General features: G+C 41.0%; 2 protein-coding genes and 1 long non-coding RNA gene across 3 annotated transcripts in view; all 3 read right to left on the reverse strand.

Annotated features, from left to right (window-relative positions):
* Positions 1 to 3,651, reverse strand: part of med13b (mediator complex subunit 13b) — a 36,239-nt gene extending 32,588 nt beyond the window's left edge. Inside the window, exons 1-2 of the mRNA XM_017711025.2 lie at positions 2,704 to 3,651; positions 1,087 to 1,321 (exon numbers count right to left, since the gene is read on the reverse strand). Of these exons, the coding sequence (XP_017566514.1) occupies positions 1,087 to 1,321; positions 2,704 to 2,769 (301 nt within the window). The 5' untranslated portion in view covers positions 2,770 to 3,651. The remainder of the gene's footprint in view (positions 1 to 1,086; positions 1,322 to 2,703) is intronic.
* A 7,924-nt stretch (positions 3,652 to 11,575) lies between these two features.
* LOC119265761 lies at positions 11,576 to 16,471 on the reverse strand. The gene is made up of 2 exons (XR_005131714.1): positions 15,584 to 16,471; positions 11,576 to 13,949 (listed from the first exon to the last, which is right to left on the reverse strand). It is a non-coding gene; the product is annotated as an uncharacterized LOC119265761 (long non-coding RNA).
* A 2,462-nt stretch (positions 16,472 to 18,933) lies between these two features.
* On the reverse strand, positions 18,934 to 21,255 carry LOC108435280 (transcobalamin-1-like). Its single transcript, XM_017711012.2, has 4 exons — positions 21,165 to 21,255; positions 19,662 to 19,803; positions 19,208 to 19,344; positions 18,934 to 19,113 (listed from the first exon to the last, which is right to left on the reverse strand). Exons 1-4 carry the CDS (start codon positions 21,238 to 21,240, stop codon positions 19,004 to 19,006), a joined length of 465 nt encoding a protein of 154 aa, XP_017566501.1. The 5' UTR covers positions 21,241 to 21,255; the 3' UTR covers positions 18,934 to 19,003.
* Positions 21,256 to 23,235: the final 1,980 nt, after the last annotated feature.

Raw genomic sequence — 23,235 nt, forward strand, 5'->3', positions numbered from 1 at the left:
CTTTGTAATCATAATCAAAACACAGCCATTTATGAGCAGCGAGACCAAAAACAATCAAACATTCCCCGTGTCTGTACGGCATAATCTGTTAGGACCCCACCAGCCTTCAAATTAATGCTCAGGTAGGAAAGTCACATGAAGCCTCGAACGAGGAATTTCACCAATTTTTAAAAACTTCTGCTATTAACAAATAAACAAAGACATTCAAAGAGCGAGACGTGCAATTTCAGAGAAACTAACTATCGTTAATCGTGCAGTTTTGGTGATGAGAACCAAATGGTTGGAGAGTTTAACGCCCCTGGAAGCTACATCATGATTACAGATGCACTGCCGGATGCCCGAAACATTTTATCATGACAGGTTAATGACAACATCGTTTTTAAAGTTATAGCAGTAGGACCAGGCACCACCTAACAAGCAGGGTAAGACTGTGGACCAAACATGGAACCAAACATTGAGCTCAACTCCAAGCTTTTGGAATTTGCAGCAAGGCACTGAACTACCCTGCTTGAAAAATTACTCCCCAGCGGAAGAGTTCACAGATTCAGTGAGGGCTAAAGGCATCATCAGCTGTTTTCAGGTCTCTGCAAGTAGTCACTGTGTATAATGAGTGCAGAAAACAGGAGTTCTCCTAACAACAGGTAAAGTTCAGCCTTGTCTAGTTTATAAGCATGTCCCAAACAGCAAGACAGAGCCGTTCCCTGCATCTGCATGTTCTCCATTCCTCAAATGAAGACTGCGGTGCGCTCAGCACAGCTGCACTCAGAAACATGATCCCACTAGCAAGTGAGAGCAAACACCCACAAGCTATTTACAAAAGCTAAACTCACCCAACTCAATGAAGAGGAACTTGTGCAGAGTCCTTACTACCGAAGCTGGAAGTATAGCAGTTGATTTACAGCTGGCTGTACGTATGGCCCTCTCTAAAGCCAGCAGCGCCTATGCAGCAAGACTTCCTACGCAAACTTTGTGTTTCTTAGTTTCCTAACATTGATAGTGGTCTTTGTACTACCATGCTGGCCACATGATTCTTTGATTTCTCATGACAGTAGGGAGCTGTGGGGAGGAAAATGACAAGGAGCATACTCGAGAGTTCGTGGTGAATGAGCTCGGCGAAGTTAGGGTCATCACCCCACCAGAAGACCCAAAGCTCACGACGTCCAGGAGTCTGGTGGCGCCGCCAGACGCTCAGCACGTCTGCCTTCAGGCACCGGCTGAAGCTGCACAGGATGGGGTCCTCCTCGGTTACTGGAAAGAGGATGGGGGACGACGTGGGGCCCTGCCATACGAAGCACTTCCATTTGATGCCTGTGAGGTCAGCCTGAGGTCAAAAAGAGGGAAAGAGAGAGACGTGTACTGTTTCAATGTGGTCATTAAGGAAGCCTTGCAAAAACATGTCAGGGAAAAAAAAATAATACATGCATGTCGAGCAAAATGCAGACAACTTGCGTGTGCATGAGTCAGTAAGAGGTTTGCAGAATGTATACCTGGGATTACAGCTGACTGCCAAGGGCTCAAAAGTAAGCTGATGCTATTTAGCTTATGCATATCTTAAGCAAACACACAGAACCAGTTGGGCATGAGTGTTTAATAGTAGCGATAATAATAGTAACAATAATACGACATCAACATTAATAATAATAATAATAATAATAATAATAAGTTTCTTGCGGAAATATTAAAACTCAGGATTGCTACTCTGCCCAGCGCTGTCAGACAAATAGAACTGGCCCATTTCCAGTTATACAAGACAATATTGACTGGAAATGTTTTCAACCCCCTGCAGGAAATACTTGGTCTTCGTTCAAGGCAGCAACATGAATATATTTTACCACTTTGGAAAATGATAAACGCCATTTATGCTGAGCAGTGCCAGAGGTCGGTAGATATGGGATAAGACGGCACCAGGGCAATATCTTTGGACAAGACACAGGCTGGGAATCTGATCACGACGTAAACACCAAAGTGCAAAAACACCAAATGCTAAGACAGAAGCAATCAAGTCAGCACGGCTGGAAAAATATGCGGGCCCTGCTTTACACACAACCACTCTAAACCGTCACTGATAGGAAACCAACTTGGTCGTGCGAACAAACTTATTTTAACGATTTAATACTCAACATAACAACATCTCGCATTTCACTTTCGATCATTTTCAGTCCTTCGTCGTGTCATTTAACAACACTGCCGTGAATAAACGTAACGTTCCTCGAAGGTTTTAAATTTCACGAATCACGAATAGAGCAAAAGCCAAGTTCACTCGCTGGATTAAACGCCAGAGCTCAAATGGCCAGTGTTCAATATGAACGTGAAGCTCAGCAGAATAAAGATGACCACTACCGGCTACTTTCAGCACCAACTTGCAACTTGTTACCGCCAGGCAACGTTAGTGGACACTGTTTACTAGCGAAATTAGTTAATGAAGCTACTCAAAAAAAATAGAGAACTACCAGAAGACAGCGTCGTGAGGCGACTGCGGCTTTAACGTCATTTAACACGTTGTTTGTTTGCGCTCATGTACTATTCGGGTTATTAGCCAAGCTACGTTCGTTGCCTTAGCTCAACAGGCCTCGTCCGCCACTTTGGGTGAGCTGGTACACAGCGCTGGATAGATAGATAGCCAGCCAGCCAGCCAGCCTAAAAGACACGGGCTCCGGCCCCTCCGCGGTAGCTTTAGTCTCGGCTGCAGGTTAAATCCCTTACCAGACAGAAGAGGTTAGAATGGCAGTCCTCCAGGCTGGCCCCGTTGGGTACGAAACAAGAACTCATCCTCAGGGCGAAGACAGTCTGTCCATCATCTCACAAGCACGGCAACGGAGCTTTGGGGGGGGTGGGGGCGAGTATTGTCCAGTACCTTTCCCGGGCAGAGGCAGAAAAAGCCGAGTCAGCCCTCAGCCCGACTCTCGGAACACAATCACCCGTCAAGACGTCTCCAGCAAGTTAGCTAGCCGCTCAGCTAACTCTTCAAATCCTCTTGTTCAACTCGCTAACGTCCGCTCAGCTGTTGTGGAAAACAGAGATTAGCCATGCTGGAAAGCTGGCTATGCTTTAAAAAAAAAAGACTGAATACCTTATTTTTAAATAAAAAAAACGTGACGCATCCGATAAAAAAATTAAAATAAAATAAGATGAATTAAACCGTCGGAGGTAAATTCACCCCTCCCCCTTTACTTAGCAGAGTAGTTAGCATCTGACGGCCACTAGCCTTAGCTAACAGGCTAGCTAACATTTAGCCTGCTTGCTAACCGATTGGCAACCCAGCCAGCCGAGTCGAGCCGAAGTGTTCGGTTAATTAAAGACGAATAAACCGCTATACCGCTCTCCGGAACACGCGCGTTCACACTGAAAACGCTCCGCTAAACATCTGCCACAGCCGAACTGCGAACACGGCAGGAAGACGAAACATTCGCCCGCTTCTCAGCGGAGAGTCTCGCTGGGCTTCTTGTTTGAATACATGGGTCGTATCCTTTAATGGCGGCCGGAGGGACACAACTCTTTAGCTCCGATTGGCAGCGCTGGGAGTCGAGTGGGGAAAACGGAGTCGAGTCTGGAGTCCGGATCTGCTGGATCTGTGCAGCCGGGAATCGATGATGATGATTAAGATAGTGATAAGAGGAGTGGGAGCTAAGCTGGGATCATTCTCGCCCTCCTTTAAGCAAAAAACAAAAACAAACCTGTAAACAGCGCCGACAACAGAAAGCACCCACTTTCTACACGCAGAGGTTCTGACATGTGAACGAGTTTTGTCCAAAGCTAGACTCCCAGAAAAAAAGAGCAGCCAAGCTTGTTTTAATCTACACAGGGAAAAGTGTTTTAAGATATACGGAGCACGTATGAACGTTTCTGACACGTTTTCTTCTTAAGCTGCACACTTTTAAAATGAAAAGCTTAATTAAAACTGATAATAATAAACAATGTGAGTTTTGCCTTTTCTGAGAGCCACCAGTTGATATAGCTTTCAAAATAAAAGCTTTGCTTTAAAAAAAAAAAAAAAAAAATAGAAAGCTCATTTCTGTTGGTTTCTGGTTGTATCCAATATATTTAGTGGGGGGGAAAAATCTTCAGAATTAACTCATGAAGATGTAAAGGAACTCATCCAGAGTGGTTTGATGTGAAATGCTCCATTCTCAGAGGTGGACGAAGTACACAGATCATGTACCTGAGTTAAAGTCGAGACACCCAAGGTCAAATATTACTCCAGTAAAAGTAGAAGTTCTTACTCTAGACCTCAACTGGAGTAAAAGTACTAAAGTATTTACCTTCAAATGTACTTAAGTATAAAGTAAAAGTACTAAAAGTGTAATTCTGGCTCTGATGTCCTGTTATCATTTTTATAACCAGACTGGCTTCATGAACTCATTTCAGGTGAAAGTCCTCCAGCGTCTCTCTTGGTAAACCAGTCTTTTAATAGAACGTCATTAATTAGTGACGCTGACGTCTATTAAAATGATCAGAAGCACAAAACACTGAAGGTAAACAGTTTCCATCAGGGAGAACCGAGTGGCTCTGAAATCACTTTTTACACACAAGCAAAGTTTCAGTTTCAGATTTATTTACAACTTAGTTCCAAGTTTAAGTTGAATAAAAACTGGCTTTAAACTCAGGATCACAGATGAGCTCCTTTACTATGTTGATCTGTAGGCGACTGTTCATAAACATAAACCAGCCCAAACTCATTTACTATAAAATGAAATGGTGTTTGTAGAAATTCAGAAAAAAGCCGCGTCAGTCTCGACTGCATATGTGGACATATTTCTATATTGTGCTCTATTTACACAAAGTTAGGTTAGTTCATCATTTATGTTGAACAGACTCTCCCAAAGTTTTACGCTGCTGCGCTGACGTTGAACCGCGTGCTGCACTGGGTCGGTATGACCAACAGGTCAAAACCAGCTCTAAACAAAGTGACCGCTGGGCCCTGATTGGTGCTCTGGCTTTGCTCTTCTTTTGTTTTGTCATGTTACATTTTTATACACACAGAAACCAAAAGGAACGACAGATTTCTCAAAATGTAGGAGGAAAAAGTCGGATATTAGACTCTGAAATGTAGTGGAGTGAAAGGAAAAAGTCGCCCAGAATGGAAAAACTTAAGTAAAGTACAGATAAAGAAAAAACTACTTAAGTACAGTAATGAATTACATTTACTGTCCACCACTGTCCATTCTGGAGAAATATAGGCCTACAGAGTCAGAGTTGTTCACAGCAGTGATGATAGGAACCAGGCATCTTAAGTGTATGGAGTGTGCTTTAAGGCGAAAGAGTACACAAAGAAAATGTATTTTTGCAGACTTGCCACTATTTTACCATTATCAACATTACATACAAAACTCAGGGGACATAGTGGTTCACTGGTGGTTTTAGATAGTAAATAATAAAACTATATTTGTGCTGTAGACTTCATGACCCCTGGTTCCCATCACCACCACTGTAAAGAGTCTGAGTTTTTCTACAGTGAACCATCTCACATCACACCAGTCTGAATGACTTTACTTAAGTGATACTTTTTTTTTTTTTTTTGAAGTGATACTTTTTTGATCCCACAAACGGGGAAATTCCACCTCCGCATTTAACCCATCCGTGAAGTGAAACACCACATACAGTCTAGTGAGCACACACACTAGGGGGCAGTGAGCACACTTGCCCGGAGCAGTGGGCAGCCCTATCCACGGCGCCCGGGGAGCAGTTGGGGGTTAGGTGTCTTGCTCAAGGACACCTTAGTCATGGACTGTCGGCCCTGGGGATCGAACCGGCAACCTTCCGGTCACAGGGCCAGATCCCTAACCTCCAGCCAACGACTGCCCCCTAATGGCATGATATGGCATGATCCTAACTTTTCACAACTTTGCTTTTCAATGTATTTACTTTCATCTCAACTTCATAAATATCCATTAAAAATAGATAATTATGTGGTTCTAATCTTGCAAGAAAAGCACACATATTGTGATAATAAAGAAAAGTGACTTGTTTTTGCTGCCATATTCATTTAATGCAATGAAGCATGGATGCTATTCTGTGGCTATTAATTTTTGGGGGATTTTAGCTTAGGCTGCCACTTCAATGTTAAAACACAGCTTTTAAATGCAATGTTTTTAATGCGATTTATGTTTGTCATTAGCCTGGGGTGACCTCAAAATCTTGATTCTGGGGTCACTGAATATTTTCTTTATGTGGAAGTGGAAGTATGTTTTGGATCATTTTCTTGCCGCAAGATCCATCCCCGACCCAGGTTTACATTTTTGGCAGAGACAGACAAACTTTCTGCATAAATCTACTGAAAATTCAAGCAAAAAACAGGAAAACTTCTAATCTGAATTCAGAAACTATAGATAAGCAAAATAGCTCGTTGAAAAAAATATTACAATTGATTGCTATGCTGCCACATGCAGCATAGCAGCACAGAGCCTGCACATCTGTAATGGAAAGAGCTTGTAGGTAGGTTGCATGTGCAGAGTAGCTAAGAGGGAGCTGATGCTAGAGGAGCAGCTCAGGGGTCAGCACAAGGAAAGGATGGGGAGCCAGCACAGGAGCTGCACCGGCATTGGAGGAGCAACTTGGGAGTTGGTACAGGAACAGGACAGGGAGCTGTTACTGGAGTGGCACAGGGAACTGGCATTGGAGGAGCTGCTCCGGGGGTTGGCACAAGAACAGGATGGGGAACCGGCAAAGGAGCTGCACAGGGAACCCGCAATTGAGGAGCAGCTTGTGGGGTTGGCACAAGAATGGGGGCCGGCACAAGAGCTGCACAGTACACCAGCATTGGAAATTAAGCTTGGGGGAGTCTTCACAAGAACAGGATGGGGAGCAGGCACAGGAGCTGCACAGGGACAGGGTACTGGAGGAGCAGTTTGAGGAGCCAGCGCAAGGGATGCACAGGGAACTGGCACTAAAAAAGGAGCTCTGGAAGCCAGTGCCAAAACAGAATGGGAAGTCGGTGCAGGAGCTGCTTGATGAAACCAAAATTGAAGCAGCCAGGAGGACCAGCACGGGAGCAGCTGGGCTTTTAGCCACAGGCAGGACAAGATACGGAGCAAGCTTACTTTGGCTCAACCTTGACCACTAGGAAGCCCAGGAGAAATCTGAACTGGCTCTCTGGTGTTCTCCAGAGCCCTAGGTGGCACTGTGGGACCTGGCACAGGAAGGCTGGTGCTCCTTGGAGCCCTGCTCAGCACTGTGAGGCCTAGCACTGGCTGGCTGGTGCTCCCGGGGGACTGGGTGGTGCTGAGGTGACCTCATCGCTTGGTGTCACTAAGCGGCGTTAAGCTTTAACCCACTTGGTGACACAGGGCTTGAGTCAGAGTGGTATGGCCTACCCTGAAAAATTCCTTTAAAAGTATTTTCTTCCCCAAGCTGAGGGTTAAAAGGATAAATGTGAACTGGAAGACGTGCCTTTGGAAGAGTGGTGGCTTTGCGCTGAACAGTCCATTTGTAAGCCGCCCATTCTGAGACAGGTCCTCGTAGCTGATAACCTACAAAAGCCACTTTAGCTTTTTCAGAATGGAACGACATGAACCAAATAAATCTTGCGCTCACCTATAAACTCCTCACAGCTCTCCAGCACTCCTTTAAAAGTCCTGAGGGGGTCAGGCGGAGTTGTGGCCTTGTGAGGAGAGCTACTTGCTGCAGCGTCAGTCAGTGAAGTCTTCTGTGATAAACGGGGCTTGTAGGCAGGCTGCATGGGCAGAGTAGCTTTTTTAAGGTGGTAAGAAAGCAAGCAGGCAACAACACAGGCAAATCCATATAGTAGAAAGCAGACAGCCATTTGGGACTAGACTCCGTGCCACTTATACATATTTATTCCCCATTGAAACAGGAAGTCTTATAGGACTGCTTAAAAGGGAATTCCAATGATTTTTGAAAACGCATGCATAATTCAATCACTAGGATGTAAAAAGTCGTTCAGAGTGGTTTCATGTGGAATGATTCGCTGTGGAGGAACTTACAGACTGAGATGTCTTTACAGTGGAGGTGATGGGAACCAGGGGTTGTGATGTCTGCAACACAAATATAGCCATTTTATTTACTATCCAAAACCACCACCTACATGCGCCTTCTGAGTGCTTGTATGTAATGTTGATGTTAAAATAGTACGGTAAAAAAATCTGAAAAATCCGTTTTCTTTGGGCACTACTTTGCCTTGTAACATTTACATTTACAGCATTTAGCAGACGCTCTTATCCAGAGCGACATACAAGGAGTGCTTTGTCTAGCATCTTTGTACAACACTCTACATCTATTCACCGTAATAATGGATTTTAAAAGTGCATTGTATCCCAAAAGGATCATAGAACAATCTCATAGGCATCAGGCAGCAAATGTATAACAGTTTCATGTAATAACTTTCTGTGAGGGAACTTTTTGAGGTACTAAACTCTTCAGACCTTTGGTTTCTATATTGTGACTCAGTAAGTTTCTGTAGAAAGGAGCATCCAACACCAAACCATTCTGAATGACTCTGTTTACAATTGGCTTCCCGAAAAATGTAGAGGCAGTTGCTTTAGAGGCAAAGTGCTTTAATAATACTAATAAGTGTGCCAGTCATTGTGATTCCTGATTTAGTTTAAAAAAATATTTATTGATATGGAATTCTGCTTCATAGACTAAATTTACTTCATTTAAAGCTTAGATTTTTCTCATGTTTTTCAGTGTGAGATTGAGTTTATTAACCACAAAGACATTTTAAAGACATTTTTCATGATTTTCTTACCCAGCAAGGGTGCCAATAATTATGGAACCTATTGTATTTGTGACAGTATTCCTGTATTCCAGTATTCCCCAGTACTGCCGTCATTAGAATAATCCCAAACTCCATGTGTTTGATTCTGCCATTTTGACGTCAGCAACTGAGGGAATCTGGGTCTGGGCCTCCCAGAGGAGTGGGGTCTACTATAGCTGCAAAGGAGGGGGCTAATTTAAATTAATGCCCATGGTTTTGGAATGAGGTGTCCAGCAAGCTCATATAGCTGTTATGGTCAGGTGTCACATACTTTTGGCCATCTGTCTGTCTATCTATGAGGTTTGTGTGGTTTTCACACGGACTTTACCACCTTTCCACAAGAGGGCAACGTCTTTCTGTTTTCACCAGGATGTTTTTTCACGAAGTAAACACAAGACAGCCTTTAATCACTGCCGGTTTCTGTCTGCTACTGAAGTCAAGCAGAAATATCTTTGTCACACTGTTGGCTCATAATAAGTGGGATTCATCATTTACGAACCAACTTTCTTTTCCTGTAATCTTTCTTTGTAATCCTTCTGCCACGAATCCCGAAATCTCTCAACTTGTAAACATTTGTAACATAAAGATAAAATACTCTCTGCAAAGATGCAGCATTAACAACTTCCAGTCTCCTCAACTGACATGACTGGATATTCATCATTCAGAACAGCTGATTTTGCCAGCAGGTGATGAGTGTCCTTATCAGCCAATAGTATAGAGGTGGTGAGTGACAAGAAGGTAACATTTAAAGGACAAATCAGATTTTTACTGTGGCCAGTGCCCCTGTTGCCCCATTCCTGGGTCTGTCTCTGCCAGTGAACAAAAATGTAACATAGCAGTTGCTGTAGCTTAGACCTTCATACGGCTGCCCCAGCACAGCAGACAGGGGTTCGATTCCCTGCCCAGGCAGGCACACCACCCAACACCAATAAATGTCCTTCAGCAGGATTGTCAACACTACGTACCTACACCTGTAACAAGACTAAACTGTAAGTTGCTCGGGATAAGAGTGTCTACCAGATGTGCTAGTTTTAAAGTCATATGTATAAGTTTGATCAAACGACATTTGCGAAAATAAATTCACACGTTCTCTACAGAGAACATGCTTCCGCAAATTTAAATGCATAATTACTATTTATTTGCTGAATTTAACACAATGGAGGAAGAATACATTGTAAAATGTGCATCTGCGAAAGTTCTTTTGTGTTTTATTCTGTCCATTATGTTAAACTAAGCAAAAAAATGGCAGTGGTACACAAAAACTGGCAGAAAAATTCCATATTAAAGTGCGTTCGCTGTACAGGGTGAAGTAAAATACAAAGTGCCTACAATTCTTCCTTTACTGATAAAAGTGATCGTCATCTACTCAACATCTCCCCAACTTACATTTACTGGAGTTCCACTTTTACTAAATATCTGTCAACTGTCCTCTCACAGCCTTTACATGAACTCCATTTCACAAGTTATCTCACCAAAGATCATTGATCAAAATCATTTCTAAAACGGTTTGTCTCAGTCTCTAAGAGCACCAAGCCTCTCCATACACTATGAGCCTGTGCCCGTGCACAGCATTTAAATATTTTTAACCTCAAAGGCCTGTTGGTGGGTTATCACTTCACTTATGTGCATATTACTACTATAATAATTACTATTATTAGGGTAGCAGGTTACTCGGTTAAAGGAGCATCCTGGCCCACAGTTGCATGTAACGGTTTGAATATTCCCATTCATGGTCAAATCACACATTTGGTTGGTTTTCTAAGTGAAAATAAATTAACACATGATCTACAGAGAACGCACTTACTTGAATATGGCATGTTTCTGGCAGTTTTAGTCTACGATTTGCTTAGTTTAACATATTGCAAAGAATAAAACACAAAAGAACTTTTGCAAAGGCACATTTCAGGATTTATTTTCCCCCAGTACGTTAAATTCAGCAAATCAAGAGTAATTGCGCATTTGAATGTTGTCACGCGTCCTTCTGGCCCTGACTTGCACAGGGACTCCATTTCCAAAGAATCCCTTAATCCCGAGATCATATGACTGTTCAACCTCATCGTTCAACTAATCATGGCTCCAACTCTCCTGAATACTGATGTGTTTCACCTGTGTACCCTGTCACATGACTTTCTTAGTTTAGTGTTTAAGCCTAGGCTTTGGACTAGTCTAGTAGAACTACTGGGTGTTTCTATTGCGTTATCAGTTGCCCTTTTTGTGTCCTGGACTTTTTTTCTATATTTCTGTTCATTGCCTTTTGTCTTTGCCCTCCTGGTTATGTTTGCCTTTTTGCTATTTTGGATTTGACACACGCCTGTACTATGGCTATAATTCTTTCCAATCCCTTTTTCCAAAGCCTCATCTCTTGGATTTTACCAAGAGCGTCTGACTGGGTCTGTCACGTCACAAATGTGCAGAAAGAGGGATGTGCTCACTTATTTTCACTTAGAAAATCAGCCAGAATGTTCCCTTAATGGTTAAACCTAGCCTTCCCTTGAACTATGAAGCTGTGCCTGTAATTACTCTACTATTATAATAATTACTGAATAACCTGTTAAATTATTGTCTTATTATTCTTTTATTAATCTTAACACGTTATTCAGTAATTATTATAATAGTAGACTAATTACAGGCACAGCTTCATAGTTCATGGAGAAGCTTGGTGCTCTTAGAGACTGGAAACCGTTTCATAAATTATTTTGCAATGATCTTTCATGAGATATCTTGTGAAAGTTCATGTTAAGGTTGTGAAAGAACAATAGACAGATATTTAATAAACAAGTTTGTGTAATGAGCTTTGTGAAACACCCGCAAACGTAAGTTAGGAAGATCTGCACAGAACAATTCAGTCTCTTATCTCTGATATACATTTATTTTCCACTTTATTAAAAATACATATTTTATACATCATATGGCCAAAAGTATGTGGACACTGTCCTAATGATTGAGTTGGGTTTCAGCCAAGCCCATTGCTGACAGGTGTACAAAACCAAGCACATAGCCATGCAACCGCCACAGACAAACACTGGTAGTAGAACAGATTGTATTGAAGACCTCAGTGACTTTTAAACATGGCACTGTCATAGGCTGCCACATTTTCAACAATTTAGTTCAGGAAATTTCTGCCCTGCTAGATCTGCCCCAGTCAACTGTAAGTGTTATGAGTGTGAAAGTGCTATTAGTGTGAAAGTGCTATTAGTGTGAAAGCTGTAAGTGCTATTAATGTGTGCAGACTTTTAGTGCAATCCAGCACTAAAAGTTTTGTAAGTTTAACAAGTGAGTGTTTAATTGAGAACGTTCTCATTCAGGAAAAATTGATGACTTACTTAACGGGACTTACTTAAATGTGCTTGTGGATGGATTTTCTTTGTAGCTTCAGCTAAGATTCATCTGTGAGCGATGTCAGTGGTGTATGTCAAATTGGTTGCATTGATGATGAATTTATAAACAATCATTGAAATTTAATCTGCATGCACAAAATTTAATTGAAATCATGCTGTTAGTCATTTAGGCTTGTGTTTGGTGGATCAATAAAATCTAATATACAACTATAGTGCATTAAATAAAATAGTATAACATAGATAGGATTTTATGTTCTGAATGTATCCTTATGTACACATAATGGCTGAAATGACTGAATTCATGTGTTATCCAGAGCAACTTACAACAGCTTTGCTGTTCACTCAGAGAAAGTATCCTAGTTGTCTGAGCTCAAGGCCAGTGCTAAAGGAAAAATACATACAGAAATACAAATACAAATACATAAACATAGCTTAAGTGCCATACAATACATACTTATCAAGAAGTACTTAAATTAGTGCTCGCTTAAGTGCTTCAGTTTGCATTTGAAGAACACAAGAGAGTCTGTTGTTAGGACAGCTGGTAGAAGTCCACCACCTGACTTTTTGGTTTCGTCTTTCATGCATCTTGAAGGATGGTGGGTGAAGCCGAGCTGTACTTGGAACTCGAAGAGCTTGAGGTATAGATCGAGTTTTGACCATTGCAATAACGTAGGGAGAGGCTGGTCCATTTCTGTTATCCGTGTTAGTTGCAAGGGCCTGATGGCAAAGAAAGACCAGCCGTGGAAAAGTTGCAGTGGTAAAGACTTGAGATGACACCTGAGCACCTGAGTGGCCTCCTGGGAGGGAAAGGGTTGAATCCTCCAGTTGAGGAGAAAACTAAAATGATTGAGTTAGGTTCATAAGATGAACTGAGAATGATAACTAGTCATTCGGAATCACATGAAGTCTTCTTGCATCTTCACATGGAACAGCCAAGGAGTTCTCAGCTGAGATGATAAGATCATGATGCGGACCTGTAAGGAAGAATAGCGGCTCAGTCTTTCTAGGATTGAGCTTCAGGTGGTGGGCGGCCACCCATGAAGAGATATCGATCAGACATGCTGAGATGTAACTGAAAAACAGTGTCAGAAGGTGGAAAGGAAAGCATTAGCACAGCAATGGTACTTCAAATAGGAACTTCAAGGAGGAACAAAGCACAAAGTTCTCCATCAAGCTGGGAAAGGATATTTCATCACCTGAAAATGAGTGTAGAGTGAAAAGAGAAGAGGACCCATCACCGATCCTTGTGGGACATTAGTGGAGAGCCTGCACAGATGAGGACCCACTCCATGTTACCTGACAAGAGCGCCCCTCCATAGGAGACAAACCACTTCCATGTAGAGCTAGTGATTCCAAAGTTGATGAGGACAGACTGGAGGATCTATTGGTTGACCGTGACTGATAACATCTTGGGTAATCGTGCTGCCTGGAGCTTCTGGGTTGCTGCTATGAGGGCAGTCTCTGCACATTTAAGAATTTTTAAGAGGAAAGAAAACAGTGATACTGGTTGGTAGCTGCTGATATCAGAGCTGTCAAGCAAAGGGTTTCCTCAGGATCAGAACCTAGCAGTCTTAAATACCAACAGAACATGGCTTGATGACAAGGAGCTGTTCTCAAAGGAGGTATCAAAATCTTCATAGGTGAAAGAAGAGGGTGGCGAGGGAGAAAGAGGGTTGAGGAGAGAGAAGAAAATGCTGAAGAGGTCCTGTGGATCAGATGCTGACGTTTCCAGTTTTCCTCTGTAGAAAGATAACTTTGCAGCAGTTGCTTGAAGTGAGAACCTAGAAAGGAGAGACTGGTAGGAGCAAACATCTGAGTCAAGTTGGGAACATGGCTTTCTCTGGTTGTTGTGCAGGACACCTGTCAGCCAGGGGGCAGTTGAAGAGGATTTTGCCAGCCTAAAAGAGAGAGGACACAGAAGGTTTATTGCAGATGAAAGTAAACAAAAGAGATTATCTGTAGCTGTATCAAGGGAGTGAGAAGGACATGAGCAAGGGTGGGGAAGGGTAGTTATTACTAACCAATCAGCGCTCAGTAGCAGTAATGTTAGTGTCCTGGTGTCCAAAACCCATTTGCTGTAGAAGCAATGCAAAAGCAGTGGTGGACAGTAACTACGTAAATGTAATTCGTTACTGTACTTAAGTAGTTTTTTCGTGTATCTGTACTTAAGTTTCTCCGTTCTGGGCGACTTTTTCCTTTCATTCCACTACATTTCAGAGTCTAATATCCGACTTTTTCCTCCTACATTTTGAGAAATCTGTCGTTCCTTTTGGTTTCTGTGTGTATAAAAACGTAACGTCAAAACGAAAGAAGCACAAAGCCAGAGCACCAATCAGGGCCCAGCGGTCACTTTGTTTAGAGCTGGTTTTGACCTGTTGGTCAGACCGACCCAGTGCAGCACGCGGTTCAACGTCAGCGCAGCAGCGTAAAACTTTGGGAGAGTCTGTTCAACATAAATGATGAACTAACCTAACTTTGTGTAAATAGAGCTCAATATAGAAATATGTCCACATATGCAGTCGAGACTGACGCGGCTTTTTTCTGAATTTCTACAAACACCATTTCATTTTATAGTAAATGAGTTTGGGCTGGTTTATGTTTATGAACAGACACCTACAGATCAACATAGTAAAGGAGCTCATCTGTGATCCTGAGTTTAAAGCCAGTTTTTATTCAACTTAAACTTGGAACTAAGTTGTAAATAAATCTGAAACTGAAACTTTGCTTGTGTGTAAAAAGGGATTTCAGAGCCACTCGGTTCTCCCTGATGGAAACTGTTTACCTTCAGTGTTTTGTGCTTCTGATCATTTTAATAGACGTCAGCGTCACTAATTAATGACCTTCTATTAAAAGACTGGTTTACCAAGAGAGACGCTGGAGGACTTTCACCTGAAATGAGTTCATGAAGCCAGTCTGGTTATAAAAATGATAACAGGACATCAGAGCCAGAATTACTCTTTTAGTACTTTTACTTTATACTTAAGTACATTTGAAGGGAAATACTTTAGTACTTTTACTCAAGTTGAGGTCTAGAGTAAGGACTTCTACTTTTACTGGAGTGATATTTTACCTTGGATGTACATGATTTGTGTACTTCGTCCACCTAAGGAAAAGAGGAAGCATAGGCCGCTTTTCTACTATCGAGCAAAATGGTTCTCTGGGCCGTACTGGGCCGTTCCACGCTGGTCTGGCCTCATCAGACTGTTTACGGTTACTGTTTCCATCTGTTGTGCTGCTAAATCAGAGCCAGGAAATACCCAAAAAAACTACACACACAAATTGCTAACAGGCTAACAGGAACACACACACCACAAACACGGCTGATTCCGTCTGTCACTCCAACTCCAGTCTCTCTGTCAAAGCTCCACTAATTTTTTTTATCTTTCTCTCACTTCAACACCAGTCATTCACATTTTTTGCATCTCCCCTAAGCTAAAGAAGAAAGATTTGGTGTCGAGTCTACTCGGGTTCTAGGATGGCCGTGTACTAAGCTGTGTGTACTTGTGTTCTAGAGCTGCTAAGCTGTACATACCTGTGGTGTAGAACTCTTTTCCTGCACAGGTGCGTCTTAACAAAGCATCAGTTCAGAAAGGATGTAGAACAGAAGATAAACTTAAACTGAGAAATTGAGTAAAACACAGAGGCTGAAGATCAGAAGATGCCCGTTTGATGGAGGTGGGAGATGGTCGGTGGTTGTCCTCCTGCCAGCGTTGGCGTCCTCACTCTCTTTGGTCAGCTTCTCGCTGCCAGAGGCTTCTGTCTTTGTAGGAAGCCTGATGGTTATGGCTTGCAGGTGTCTGAGGTGGCACGGTCCAGGACTTGGTTCGTGCAGGGTCAGAAGTGCTTTGTTTCAGCTCTGTTCTGTCCAGACCAGCTTCTCTTCAAGGCTTCTAGATGGTTCCAGCAACCTGGCCCTGCCGTGATGGTAGTTGTGGATGGAAGGCCTGGGAATCAGGTGCAGGTCATCTGCGAAAGTCAATTTTCTGCATTGTTCCTTTTTAACGGAGCTTATGGGCGCCCCCTTGTGGTCATTAGTGGACGGCTGTCTGCGAGGAGAGGAAGTGAGTTCAGTATCCACAGGCTCTCCTGAAGAATGATTTCTTGGGTTCCTTTTTCTGTCTCAGCGTTCGTGAAGTCCGGTTCCGGTCGTGGAGGGTTCTACTGCGGTCCTCCTCATGTTCTGAAGCGCCAACTCCTTAGCAGCCCAGGAGGAGAACCATTCCCAGGAGGCTGACCACCACTCAGCCCTTTTCCTTCTTCTCCTTCCTCCGTTCAGTCATGTCACTCGATCAGTTGATGGAAATGAAGGTCGTGAAACTCATGCGAACAGCGTCAAACTTGAATTTACAGCTTCAGGAGCTCAAACAGAAGAAATGGATCACTCAGAAAATGAAATATGAACAGTGTAACAGTGAAAGTTCATGTTCATGTTATTACTGTAACAGAGCTGACAAATGAAGGTCTGATTTAAAAATGCCAGAATAACAGCCCAAATAAAAGATATATTCATTTTTGGATGTTTATTGAGATAAATGTGTGTCACCAGCAGTGAGAATTATTATTATTATTATTGTCATTGGTGTTATTGTCATTGTTGTTATTGTTATTATTACTGTTGTTGTTGTTGTTAATAGCTGTGTGTGTTTCTCTGTTATATGTCTTAATTTTATTAATTAATTAATTTATTGTGCTTGTGTTGCTTTTTTAGAAATTGTTTTTTGTCTCTTCTGAGGTTTAGCTGGGCCTGTCTGCTTAAAAGAGAGATTACATAAAAACAAAACAAAACAACAACAATAATAATAACAACAATATTAATATATTTAACAATAATACAACAATATAATATATTAATATTTAATATGTTCATAAGCAACCAATAAAACAGAGAAGATTGACAATTAAGAAAGGAAGTTTGAAACTTTGATGACTGAGAGGAAAGAATGAAAGAAGAGCCAAAAAATTAAAAAGAGAGAAAAGAATGACAGGAAGAAGAAAAGAATGAAAAGGTGATGAAAGGATAAAGAACGGTGTTTGGATTTTCTTCATGAGATTCCTCTGGGAGCAAAGTCAGTCGTGTATGTCAAATTCTCATCTTTGATGATGGAGTTGTAAACAAGCAGTGAAACTGGATGAGGACCCTTCATATTTGCACGCACAAAGTGTTATTAAAGATGTATTAATAATTGTTATTATATTTTATTATCATATAATTAAAAACATTGAAGTACGTGGAAAGGTTGAATACAGCATGCATAAAGCGCAAAATTCAAGTAACTCTCAATCAATTTCAGTTGCTTACTGTTGCCGTAAGTCTTTTGTTGATACTTTCTCCTTTGCTTTAGCTATTGTCTTAGTGAAACTGGTACCATGGAAACTAGGGTCTAAACTGAGAGGCTGGGGGCTCGCCAGCTGTGTCTGATTGTATCGCTATAGCTTAGAGGATCATACTGTTGCCCTCAGCACACCAGACAGGGGTTCGATTCCCTGCCCAGGCAGGCAGACCATGTGACACCAGCAAGTGTCCTTCTGTAGAATTCCCAACAGAGACCACACTTCTACACATTTAAATGCTGTTTATTTGCTGAATTTAAAATACTGGGAGAAAAATAAATTATAAAAGGTGCCTGTGCATAAGTTATTTTATGTTTTATATTTTCCAATATTGACAAATGGCAATTATGTATATTGATCCCTGTAGAGGATGAATGATCTGATCTTCAATTCAATAAAACATGGAATCTAAATGCCACTGTAGGCCAGAATGAATGGCCTACAATTCACTTTAAATGAACTCCTTTCAGCACGGTGGCGTGGTGGGTTGCGCTGTCGCCTCACAGCGAGGAGGGCCTGGGTTCGATTCCCCGGCCGGGCGACCACGGTCCTCTGTGTGGAGTTTGCATGTTCTCCCCGTGTCTGCGTGGGTTTCCTCCGGGTTCTCCGGTTTCCTCCCACAGTCCAAAGACATGCAGTCAGGCCAATTGGACATGCTAAATTGCCCCTAGGTGTGAGTGACTGTCTGTCTGTCTGCCCTGCGATGGACTGGCGACCTGTCCAGGGTGTATCCTGCCTTCTGCCCGAAGACTGCTGGGATAGGCTCCAGCATCCCCCCGCGACCCTGATGGAGAAGCGGCTTAGAAAATGGATGGATGGATGGATGAACTCCTTTAATGGGTTAACCTGTTGAGCCCTATTATTCAGTTATTCAGTTTAACGTGTTTTTCAGTAATTATTATAGTAGTAATATTTAAACCATGAGAGTGAAGAACTGAAGTGTTAACCCACAAACAGGCCTTTAAAGTTTAAAGAGTTTAAATCCTGAACACTGGCACAGGTTTATAGTTTATGGTGAAGTAAACTAAGCAAATAAATCGAAATGCTACACAAAAATTAGAAAGTAGAAGTAGAAAGATGTCCTATTTACGTGTGCTCCCTTTAGAGGAAGTATGAACTTAGAAAATCAACAAAATGTGTCAACTGTAGGCCAGAATGCTCCTTTAATGGGTTAACCTGTTGAACTCTTGTCTTATTATTCTGTTATTAATCTTAACACATGTTATTCAGTAATTATTATAATAGCAGACTAAGCACTGGCAGATGTTTATAGTTTATGGGGAAGCTTGGTGCTCTTGCATTGATCTTTGGTGAGATAGCTTGTGAAATACGGTTTATGTGAAGGCTGTGACAAGACAGTTGAAAGTAATAAACAAGCTTGGGTAATGGACTGGGTAGTGAAACAAGCTTGGGTAATGGACTGGGTAGTGAAACAAGCTTGGGTAATGGACTGGGTAGTGAAACTCCAGCGAACATAAGTTAGGAAGATGTTGAGTAATGAGGTTTCCGACATGAAGATCTCTGCATGCTTTGATCACTAAAGGAGGAGTCTTTTACTTCATGCAGTTAATTTTATTATCATGATATTTGCCTTACATTTGGCATTCTTTACAAATCATGTCTAACAAGAGACGTACAGCAGATTACACACCACGTGGTCTTCTTCTTGATCCCATTTTCTGAATTTCAAGATAATCGTATCATGCGGGTTTGGAATGTAGCATCCAACACCTGAAAAAGGGAAACGTATGTTATTGTATGCTCATGTATATACATTTACATCTGCACAGCACACAAACCATTATGTTTAGGAATCAGTACTGACCCACGTCAGGTCTGATAGTGGTTCCATTCTTAAGCTTGGCAAGAAGCTCCCAGTATGTGTGGTCAGCTGGGTTCCCTGCCACTCCATTCACACTGACCAGAAAGGGGCCGTAGTTTGAATCTTCTTTAGTGGTGAATCTGACAACAGAGCTGTTTTTCAGCCAAGCCCATTGCTAACTGATGTGTAAAACTAAGCCATGCAAGCACTGGCAGTAGAAAGGGTCGCACTGAAGAGCTCAGTGACTTTTAAACCTGGCACTGTCACAGGCTGCCACATTTTCCACAAGTTAGTTTGAAAAATATTTGCCATGCTAGGTCTGCCCCAGTCAACTGTAAGTGCGATTAGTGTGAAATGGCAGATTTTACCACAATCCAGCACTAAAAGTTTTACAGGTTCAACAAGAAAGTTCTTAAACGTGAGAAACTGATGACTTTAATTTTGAAGTACAGCTTACCTAAATGTGCTCGTGGATGCTTGGATTTTCTTCATAGCTCCAAGTAAGATTCCTCTGTAGGCAATTTCAGTTGTGTATGTCAAATTCTTACCTTTGATGGAGTTGTAAACAACCAGTGAAATTGGATAAGGACCCTTGATATCTGCAAGCACAAAGTGTTATTGAAGCTATATTAATACTTGTTATTAGAATTAATTATGTCATCAAGTTATTATAAGTGTTTGAAATGCTTGGAAAGATTGAATATAGCATACATATAACATTACAGTTGCCATAGATCTGTAACTGATGCACTCTTCTTTGCCCCAGATCCGTGACCCCTCCTCAAGGACATTGCTAGCCTGATGGAAGCCTCAGTTAGTAGCACTGTAATTATATGTTCTATCAAGTTAATTCAACCAGACAACTTGACACCTTGAAGGGTTTGAATTGCACTACTTCATTTAGTAACATTTATAGTGCTACATTTGAGCTATTTACTTTATGTAGTGTACTTAACTTTCTTGTTAATTAGTTCTTGTGTCACAGTTGTCACAAAATTGAATAATAAAAATCAATATTAGGGATAATTGGTGGTAAAGTGGCAATAATACACTCAAGGTCATGCTCTGCTATGAGATATTGACTCTGTTGTGCTGATATATTTGGCTGCGCACACCGGTGCCAATATCAGATGGTAGCCTTGAGTGTATTGTTGCATAAAGATACTGTAATTATCTATTTACAGTAATCTGGATACATTTTGAAATCTATTATCATTTTCTTGTGGATGTTTAAAAGCCTTAATTATGGCGTCTATAGCTCTGTTCATCATCTAAATTATTTACATTTTTACAGCTTTCTATGAATCATGTGAACCTGTGAATTTAAGAGTACTAGCATCATATTAAAGCCATTTTATACACATATACACAACTAAAATAAAGTTTTAAAAAATCAGTTTGGGCGCTCCTGGTCAAATTACATCTGTTTTTCTGATTTTCTAAGTGAAAAGTTCACACATCCTCTACAAAGGACACACTTCTGAACATTTTAATGCATATTTACTGTTTATTTGCTGAATTTGTTTATTTTGACCTGTGCAAGGGTTCTGGCAAATTTTATCTTAAATTTCATCCCAATATGTGAAGCAAATAAATAGAAATTACTCACTGAATTTTGTAGAACAGTTACATACAATTATATTATAGTATATGACTGTTTATTTTTATATGTTTATCTACTTTACTTACAATGTAAGTCAATGGAAACTAAATTTTTTCCAAGTCATTTTGGGTTGTTTATTTTGGTCCATCCTTCATGAAATTTGCACACAATGTGAAGACCCTTAGGCATTTCCAAATTATGTAAAAATTTAAAAAAAAAAAAAGAAAAATGCTAAAAAATGTTTTGTTCTGACTGCAGCTATATATATATATATATATATATATATATATATATATACACACACACACACACACACACACACACACACAATCTAATATATCTTGCATATTTTCTCACCTGAATTGCAGGCTGAAGAAGCCAACTGAAATGCAAACAGCAGTGAAGACTGAAGAGCCAGCAGTCTGAGAGCCATCCTGATGATGCTGAACACAAGCACTGTGTGATTTCCTCTGATGGAGAAGCTTTATATACTGCACCACTTCCCTCCTGACCCACTGCTCCACTATCAGGACCCAATCACACATTAGTCCCTCTGTTTAACTTCACAACCAGCCCCTGAGAGGTTTAATGTGTGCTCAGATACACAATCAAATAATACACTTAATAATCAAATACACATTAGCACAAGTGGATTTCACTTTGAATTTCAGTGCAAAATATTATTCATTAAAATCTTGATGATATAGCGTGTCACTAATTAAACATTAGCTGCCTTTATAACATCATTAAACTGTAAGTCACTGTGGACAATGCTAAAAAACAATATATTAAACTCTAGTTTAATATGACCTTAAAAGGCCAAAATGACCTTTTTATTGGATTGCCTTGTTGAACCCTTAGATTATTTTTCATTTATAATCTTAAAATGTGCTATTCAGGAGTTACTACAGAAGTGATATGTACATTATATAGTAAATATGTAGAGTGAGGAGCTGAAGTGTTAACCCACATGCCCTTAGGGTTTAACCCCTTAAAAGGCGAGGGACTGATGGCAGGCCCAAACTTTTATTACACTTTTATAACCTAAAAAAAAAAAAAGGATGGCGCAGTCAGTTTGCATTGAAATCCCTGCAGTTACTTTACAATAAGCCTTAGTATGTAATACATCTGGGATTTTAGGGGGTTAAGAGTAAAAAAAAAAAGTTAGATGTGTTTGTGTGAGCTGATACAGCTTGTCAGTCTCAGAGACTTGAATGAAAACTGTTTAATAGTCCAACAATCTCCTGTAGGTGTGATGGTCCTATGTCCACATACTTTTGTCCATATAGTGTACATTCCCTCACTAACCACTTCATGAGATCCACCTACCATATAGGTCCAATATAGGGCCGCTGTTGCCAAGACATTATTTTGGGTGGAGGACCATTTTGAACACATTTGATATACCGACATGCAGGGCTTGGAAGTATCTGAATCCAAGCATTAATTAAGTGATACTTTTTTGATCCCACAACCAGGGAAATTCCACCTCCGCATTTAATCCATCCGTGAAGTGAAACACCACATACACACTAGTGAACACACACACTTGGGGGCAGTGAGCACACACTTGCCCGGTGCGGTGAGCAGCCCTATCCGGCAACCTTCTGGTCACAGGCCAGATCCCTAACCTCCAGCCCATGACTGCCCCCAAGATTTTCAGGCAAGGGGACACCCAGATTGGGAAAGGGTATTGAAAAGTACAGTCCATGTTACATTTTGAAAAGGCAGAAAAAACAGTATCAAACTCTAACTGGGGTGTTTTGCTCTTGTCACTGGGGTGGTCCCCTCAAGGGTTCATCTTCAGTCCCTTTAGTTGAGGATCATGACTGCCGCTGATTGCCACTTGTCATTTGTAGACTTGTCATAGCAGTTACACCAATCACAGTAATCAATGTTCTACATTAATTTCAGACAAAAATGATCCGTTGGCTTGTGGTCTTCATTATATATAATAATACTTTTCACACTGTAACCATTTTCCCACCATTCAAAAGCTATTAAAGAAAAAAATCTAAAAAACCCAAATTAAACAAGCAAACCTTGGATCTCTTTTCACATTTCTTGCCTGCTCTTTTCCTCAAAGGTTACCTTATCAGTATGAGCATTAAAGCACCAAATTCCAGCAACTTTTTCTGAAAGTCCTACAGTCCTGAAACCTCTCGACTTACTTAATAATACTATTTGTATTATAACATAGCAGTTGCTGTAGCATAATGGTTCATCCTGCTGCCCTCAGCACAGCAGGGTTCGATTCCCTGCCCGGGCAGGCACACCACACAACTTTCTTCCACCAAATGCATAAATATAAATATTAAATTATGAATTCTGCTGAACTGTTGATATATAATGCTGTGGTACACAACAATGCTATAACACAACAAATAATATATATATATATATATATATATATATATATATATATATA

The sequence above is a fragment of the Pygocentrus nattereri genome, chromosome 17 (assembly GCF_015220715.1).
Source record: "Pygocentrus nattereri isolate fPygNat1 chromosome 17, fPygNat1.pri, whole genome shotgun sequence".
NCBI lineage: Eukaryota > Metazoa > Chordata > Actinopteri > Characiformes > Serrasalmidae > Pygocentrus > Pygocentrus nattereri.

Excerpts from the sequence above, each read along its gene's own strand:
- LOC108435280 (XM_017711012.2), bottom strand. The coding sequence starts at position 21,240 with ATGGCTCTCAGACTGCTGGCTCTTCAGTCTTCACTGCTGTTTGCATTT. Across the intron at positions 19,345-19,661 it reads GCATCCACGAGCACATTTAG|ATTCACCACTAAAGAAGATT; the intron begins GTAAGCTGTACT and ends CTCTGTTGTCAG. Across the intron at positions 19,114-19,207 it reads CACTATCAGACCTGACGTGG|GTGTTGGATGCTACATTCCA; the intron begins GTCAGTACTGAT and ends TCCCTTTTTCAG.